Raw genomic sequence first — 7942 nt, 5'->3', positions numbered from 1 at the left:
AAGAACGCAAGACATTTCTAGCCCGATGCATAGCCAATTAGAAGAGGACACGAAAAAAATTTGCACATCGCGGTGGAACAGAACTGTGAGCCCGGGGAATTACATTGTTTAGATGCGAGAGAACGGTGACTATCAGTGAGAGGGAGGGAGGGAGGAGGGAGCACCGTTTTCTGGCGTTCATTTTCGTGTCGTCCTTTCTTAATTTGGAAAAATAGAATTTATCTTTCTGCCATTACCATACAAGGCTGCGTCTTGCCCGTATTTGGTGCTGTAGTTAGATTCTGCGACCTCAGGCGGGGCTGCAGTGATTGACAGCCCTAGCTCCTGACGCCACAGCGTTGTGTTGCTGCGTTTGTGCGTTCTCTGCTTTGCAGCAGAGAGAGAGTGAGCAGGAGAGGGAGGGAGAGAGAGAGATATGTGACCACCGAGTCGAGATCCAAGGGGTGGGGGGAACAGAAAAACCCGCTCGGAAAGGGTGCCAAAAAAAAATAAGAGTAGCGAAAGACAAACCCAGACCCCCCCCCCCCCCCCCCCCCAGCCATTTCCCTCAGCCATTTCTCCCCCCCCCCTCCTCCTCCTCCCCAACAGGAGGAGAGCTCCGGGGTGAAGCGATCTGCAGTTAGCAGAAGGTCAAGCGGCGCCCGTGCAGCTCCTCGCATCGTTATGGAGTTGCCAGCGGCTGGGGAGCACGTCTTTGCCGTGGAGAGCATCGAGAAAAAACGGATCAGGAAGGTAATGTGGCCAGCTCCGGCTCACCTCCTCACCCATTCCGCCACGTTATTGATCCGCAATAGTGCTGTCTCTGGCTTTTCACTGACTAACCGCTGTCTTTATTTCTCCACAGGGGAGGGTCGAGTACCTGGTGAAATGGAGGGGATGGTCTCCCAAGTGAGTCCCATTTTTTTTGCATGTCTTTTTTTTTTTAAAATAGATAAATGACAGTGTCTGAGTGTGTGCATAGTGGGAGAGTCTTGTCAATTTCCTCTTCTGACAAATGCCACCGGTGAATTTCTGGTGGTGGATAACCAACAAAACAAAAATGGCCAGAGAGTCCAGGAATGTCTTATGGACTGTGAAAGATATGATAGTGTGTGTGAATAGAGTGAAAATGGCCTCCCCTACACATTGCCTGAGTGAGTGGCAGCACACTAGTTCGTCTTAATTTCCCGCTTGTGTGTGTGTGTTTGGAGAGGTTTTAAGTGAACTGCTCATGCCTTCTCCGCAGATATAACACGTGGGAGCCGGAGGAGAACATCCTGGACCCTCGGCTGCTCTTGGCTTTCCAACACAGGTAAGTGAAAAGGTGGAGTTGAGGTGGTGGTGGGGGTGGGGGAAGAACTCGGCCACTAGGCACACACAAACACACGTTTGGTGTGTGTGTCCATTACACGTATGACCAAACGCCAAGAGCTTCCGAAAGTGGGGGGACTGCACAGTTTCGTAATAAAACCAGAATAGAACAGTGCAGGTTTCAGTATAGATGTTGTCGGAATTGTTAGAGTCCGAGGAGCCGGGATCTACACCAGGAGCGATTTAGCATGAGCACATCCACAGTGAAATGTATCAAGTTAAGATACACCCTTACAGTAAAGGGTAGTGTGTGTGTGTGGGGGGGGGGGGTCGATAATCAGCTGGTAGCGTTACAGCATCAAATGCCAGTGTGTTTCCTGCCATTGCTGAAGTTTAATTTGTGCAAACTAAAAACGGCAGTAATAATATCGAAGACACATCGGCGGAATAGACGCGGGGATGTAAACGTTTTTTTTCCAAAAAACGCTTTGAACCACTGCTGCAGTAGTGATGTAAGTGCTGGTGCGATGTTACACATCGTAGCTAGATGGTGCATTTATCTCCGAAGTGAGACTCGTGTAGGGAGGTACTAGGCTGTCAGATCACAGAACGTCCTCCCAGCCGTAACCTGCTTCCAAATGGCCTTCTCTCCACTCCTGCTCCCCGCTGCACCTGCTCGGGCACAAGTGTCACTTTAAAGGCTTGCTGTGCCTCACGCTGCAACCTGCAGAAATGGAAAGGACACGCAGGGTTAGATGTCCTTTTTAATTAGTTACACGATAATCGATCTGACTGGTGAGTAGCTCACGGGGTTGCCATGGTTGCCTGCAATCATGTGAATAAATATAGCGGTGTCAGGCTGCGTGAGACAGGGTGGGAGGACAGAAGTTTAGTTGCTTATCACTAGACCTTCGATTGGACTTGTGACGTGGTCAGGAACGCGTTATTTTTAAAAGACGTTTATATATTTGCATCTCACTGCACTATCATCCTTTAAATTTCATTAACGAGACACCTCAGGACAAGAGAGATGGGGGGCCAGCGGTTGAAACTGCACCACCCTCTTGCCCCTGCTGGTGGTTAAAAGACGGTTGCAATTCAAAATTAGTTAACTAATAACTTCTGCGTATTGTGACTGAGTGGCAGGAGCAAGCCACTGAACATCTAACACCAGGAAATTCCCGAAACATTGTGTAAAAAGCAACTTTAGTAATAGCAAGTGCACTTTTCAATGTAGCCATTGTCAAAGTATCACTGTACTTGCTCTGTTGCATTCGAGGTCTTTTGATGGCGGTAAGAATGGAAAAATCTGATTTTAATTAATTCAACAGCACAGTTTCATACTGCGAGATTTAATACAGAGCATTGTTGTCCTATGCAAAAAAATCAATTATCAAAAACAAATGGTGCATGTTCAATGGCTTAATTACACCCTGACTTAAATTAATTTAACAGCACAGCAAAATGATAGTTTGAAATGTCACAAAAAATATTTGTGATTCATACAAGTGAGCCAAAGAGAAAAGTAGTGAGCTGTTCCCTTGGCTTTCAGTGTGCACATTACATTACAACAAAACAACAATTAATAGCAAACTGATGGGAATGAATAAATGTCACTTACTTTGGGGGTTCATTTGCTTCATATTTTGACTGGCCAATTCTGTGTAACTCGGCGGTACAGTTGAAGTAGCTCTATGTATTAATATATTGGACATCAAAGTAAACTCTCAGAATGCACTTCCATATACTTGAGATTAATGTTCCATGAATTAATGTTCCCTTTATGTATGTAAAATGTTGCAAGGAATAATAGAAAGACATATAACAAACTGGAATAGGAGCAGTAAATTAGAAGTGGTGGCTTTTCCCACCTGTGCAGGTAATGAAAAATGAAAATTGCTTATTGTCACAAATAGGCTTCAAATTAAGTTACTGTGAAAAGCCCCTAGTCGCCACATTCCGGCGCCTGTTCGGGGAGGCTGGTACAGGAATCGAACCATGCTGCTGACCTGCCTTGGTCTGCTTTAAAAGCCAGCGATTTAGCCCAGTGTGCTAAACCAGCCCCTAGAAATGAAAATCGCTTATTGTCATGAGTAGGCTTCAAATTAAGTTACTATGAAAAGCCCCTAGTCGCTACGTTCCAGCGCCTGTTCGGGGAGGCTGGTACGGGAATTGAACCATGCTGCTGGCCTGCCTTGGCCTGCTTTAAAAGCCAGCGATTTAGCCCTGTAAAGTACCGGAACAAGAAAGGCTAATCTACATAGGTGAGCTTAAGTCACACAGGTATTTTTTTTAGAACCCATATTTGGCCTGTGAAAAACAATGTTTACTGAGATTGCCCTCTCACTGAAGGATTACAAAGCATTAATATTGTTATAGTCCATTATGTCGATAGTTAAATTTTTATATTAGTCAGTAACACCCCATCCAAAACCATTACGACAATAAAATGTAAAACTTTATTCTGCAACATCAGTGGTATGTGACAATCCAAACACTCAATTGGCGATGCAAATGTGCAAATGTAAACGTTTAATTGAAATTGTCAGAGCATTTAGTGAATGTTTAAATTAAAAGTATGTTTCATCATATTATGGTGTGGCAGGTAACATACATAATATAGTGCAACCACCAATTGCAGGATTTTATGAGGGTGGGAACAGAAGACATTTCTGAAAAATAATTAGTAATTTCATTATTGCAAGTGACTATAATGCTAATCTATTTTTTAACTATGACTACAGGGAAAGACAAGAGCAGTCAATGGGCTATCGTAAGCGAGGACCCAAACCCAAACATCTACTGGTTCAGGTAATATCATCTGTCTAATGCTCATTTGTATGCTAAATATGAACCAGATTGGAGTAATCTATCACATACTGTTTGGCTTCAAGTCGTCAATTGAATTCAGTTTGACAAATATATTCTCAGCCAAACTGTATACCTACTTGGAGCAGGCAATTGTGCAAATGTCAGTGTAACATTATAAAGTAATGTTGACACAGCTCCCAGAGCACAAGGGAGCATGCTGTTGAAAGACATAAATAGACTTAAGAAAACAGATGCAAATTTGAGTATAAATGTAACTGCGTTTATGTTATATCTAGAACATTGTATTGAAAATAGCATATAAATGATGTTTAAATTGTAGATTTCATCCTACCAAAATGTTAATGTTCCAAATTTGCAATATTCAGTCACATAACATCCATCTAAAACAGCCAGGCACACGTTCATTTTTCAGTGGATTTTTTAGTAAATAGTGAGCACCCAAAGCAATGTTGACAGTAACTAACCCAAAACAACATTCCTCTTCAGGGAGGCTAATTTCAGACTGAAGTTGATTACTGAAGAATGTTTGGGGTTCACAGTTGAATAGATTGGTATCTGTTGGGATCTAGTGGTGGCCAAGTGCTTGGAAACAACAACCAAGAAGCAACCGATGGTTGGCTCACCACACGGGTTCCTCCTAAGTATGTAAAGCCTATTGAGAATGGAATCGACCTTGCCTCCCCTCAGCTGGAAATGGAATCTTCCAGGGAGTGAAGTGAAACAGACAAAGGTGGAAATATAAACCTATCCTGTTTGAGCCTTGCGTCAGGAGGTGATAGAGAGACAAAACACCCATTTCAGTGATCGTTGGGTAAACAAATAAGTGCTCTCCAGATTTAAGCTGTAGTCTTGCCTCATAATGAATTAGTTACTTACCAGAATTTGAAACCCAAATAATACTCACCTATTTATTCTCGATTTGCAGCTACCAGCTTTTGCTCGGCGCTCGAATGTTCCTTCCGAGCTCCAGGATCCTAATGTGGATGAAGAGCGGTCGAAGAACGATATCCAACAGCTGCCCATCAAACGTCAATACCAACTGAACAGTAAAAAGCTCCATCAGTACAAACCCTGCAACAGCGAGGAACAGCGTCAGCATCAAGCCACTAAACATTACTACCAGCTAAACAGCAAAAAACATCACCATTACCAACCGGACATCATGTACCCCAACCAGCAGGGCGACCCCCACCGGAGCGAGACTGAAGCAAACCAGGAGCAACATCCAACTCTTCCGGAGCAGGAAACACAGCCCAGTTTGCTGAAGAATGGGGGCCACCCCCACGCTGTGGGCGCCGAGAAGCCTGAAGCCAAGGAGATGGATTGGAAATCGGGTAGCGGGCCAGAACTGGCCAAGGAAAGTGTGAAAAACAACGGCATGAATGGCAGAATGAAAATAGTGAAAAATAAAAACAAGAACGGTAGGATTGTAATAGTCATGAGCAAATACATGGATAATGGGATGCAGTCGGCGAAGGACAAACACAGTAAGAGCGGGGAGGGCGGGAACGAGGCAGTGGCCAGCAGGGCTGGAGACCGGGAGTTGTGGATAGTTAAAAATGGACATGGCAAAACGATGGCAGCGGAGGAGAGGGCGGACAGGGGCAGCGAGAGGAATGATGCCAATGGGTGTGCGGAGGCCGCTAAGACTCGGAATGGAAACAAAGAGGCAGAGGCCGAGCAGAATGGCTATCTTCGAACTTTGGGGGCCGCTGCATCGCGGAATAGAAATCTGAACGGGGAGGTAGTCGACAAAGGCAGTAAGGAGGTAGGGAGTGGGGGAGAGCTGAGGACTCGGAAGGAAGCCTGCGTGCAGGAGCAAGGTGAACAGCCAGCCCCAGTGCGATGGGCTGCTGACTCGGAGGTGTCCAGAAGGGATGGCTTATACTCCAAACTGCCCAAGTCCAGGAAACGCTACCTTTCCGAACCTATCGTGGAGAAAGAGGCCAAAAAGCCCAGCACGTGCCGAAGCATCAGCGTGCCGGGCAGCGCCGTGCAGCTGGAGCAGGAGGAGCTGGCCGAGCTGCAGGAGGCCGAGCCTTATCGCAGTGAGGGCGGCGTCCAGGGCACTTTGGACTCAAACCCCGAGCAGCCAATCGATCTGAGCTGTGTCAGGGCCAGGCCGGAGCCTCAGAAGGCTGCGGGCCAGCAGCCGGAGATTGAGGAGAGAGACGGCAGGGCGAGAGCAGAACAGCAGTACCCCTGGACTGGCCTCAAACCTTACCTGGGCAATCTGATCATCACAGATGTCACTGCGAACTGCCTGACGGTGACATTTAAGGAATATGTAACGGTGTGAAGGGAACTTCAGGCGCATTTGGAAAACCGAGCTGTGTGGAGTCAACCCACTCTTTAACCCAAATCTCCCTTCTTGACATTGAACAGTTCAGATCTGTGCAATTTTATTTATACACGGGCACATTAAATATGTAGAGGTGAATGAATATGTGTCTGGAGTTAAGCTGGACAGACCGACAGTAAAGGGTACCGAATAAATTGCTTCCTTAAATCTGGATTTTTAATTTTTTTAAAGCAAAATCTTAAATAATAAAACCACATTATTGGATGTTTGATACATTATTTGAATTTTTAATCCCGTGTCAGATATAATGAATATTTGTGGTAATATGTGTGCTATTTAAATGTGCAGATTCTTTGTATTTCCTGTCTGTTTAATATTTCTGAAGCTGCCGAGCTTGTGCTGCTATGATAGAAATGTATTTTTTTCGTGCTTCAATGTAAATATGTGAAAACGCCTTTAAAACACCGGATTCGCTGTTGCAGGAGGGCGGGCGACAGTCACTAAGATAATGGAAGAATGTGGATATTCTGTTTTGTATCTCCGAGACGCCATTTTTGATTTGGCGTTTCTTATTACCAGCGAACAGTGAATAGAAATTCTATGAAATAAGACTTGAGTCATATTATTAATTCGTGCCGCGCAACACAGAAGTCAATGTAGTGTCACCGTGAAGCTACTCTCTCGAAGGACTCAGATACTATTTCTGAGTGAATGAAATGATGAAACTCTTCCAGTTTCCTTTGAAATCGCACTGCAGATATTTTAAAGCAACATTTTTTTTATTAAAATAAGTCATACTGCGTGTAGCTGTGGTTACCAGCTGGCGTCATTTCTCGGAAACCGCAGTTTGATATGTGACACATTGACAAACTGTGCAGATTAAAATAGCCAAGGAGGCAACATCCTGTGACTTGGAGTGAAATAACTACTTCAAAGTAACATTACCCTTCAGGCCTCTGACCCAGGAATGTTGCTTCACAGAGTACGCCACCAAAGTGATTGTTACCCTTTGGGGGACCACTCAGGGTATATTCTTTTAATCTGAAAAACGCAATTATTGGAAATACATGACTGTCTTAATCTCGAACAAGGCCACCATTTACCCAACTGGTCGTCAAACTACCTTTAAAACAAAATATCGCATTAATCCCCACTTTGCATTATAAATACGGATCCAAGAACAGAAAGGATTATTTTTGGTTTCGCAAAGGCACTTTTAGAGTTTCAAGACACCTATTCTCATTTGGACCAGTGCTATAGATAGGAACTGGGTAAGTGGCCATCTGTGATTGTGGGGATGACTTAGGACCAGAAAACCTTTTTTAAAAAGTAAATTCAACCGCCGTCTCAAAAAGAGGATATTATTATGTCGTTCTCCCTCTATACTAGTAAGTGAAATGCGAAGCAGTTTTTGTACCAAGAGTTCGTGGTTTGACGTAATGTTATTGAGCACATTGTGAACTTCCATCTAAACTTTAACAGCCCGGATACGTTTTGGAAATCCAAGAAGTGAAACCC

At 44.4% G+C, this 7942-nt stretch overlaps 1 protein-coding gene across 1 annotated transcript; it reads left to right on the top strand.

Annotated features, from left to right (window-relative positions):
* The first annotated feature begins 324 nt into the window (after positions 1-324).
* cbx4 (chromobox homolog 4 (Pc class homolog, Drosophila)) lies at positions 325-7033 on the top strand. Its single transcript, XM_072483483.1, has 5 exons — positions 325-732; positions 845-888; positions 1226-1291; positions 4035-4101; positions 5048-7033. Exons 1-5 carry the CDS (start codon positions 664-666, stop codon positions 6419-6421), a joined length of 1620 nt encoding a protein of 539 aa, XP_072339584.1. The 5' UTR covers positions 325-663; the 3' UTR covers positions 6422-7033.
* The last annotated feature ends 909 nt before the right edge of the window (positions 7034-7942 follow it).

This window comes from Scyliorhinus torazame, chromosome 18 (assembly GCF_047496885.1).
Source record: "Scyliorhinus torazame isolate Kashiwa2021f chromosome 18, sScyTor2.1, whole genome shotgun sequence".
NCBI classification, from domain to species: Eukaryota; Metazoa; Chordata; class Chondrichthyes; order Carcharhiniformes; family Scyliorhinidae; genus Scyliorhinus; species Scyliorhinus torazame.
The sequence above is the reverse complement of the archived record's forward strand: the minus strand, read 5'-3'. Positions and strand labels throughout refer to the sequence as shown.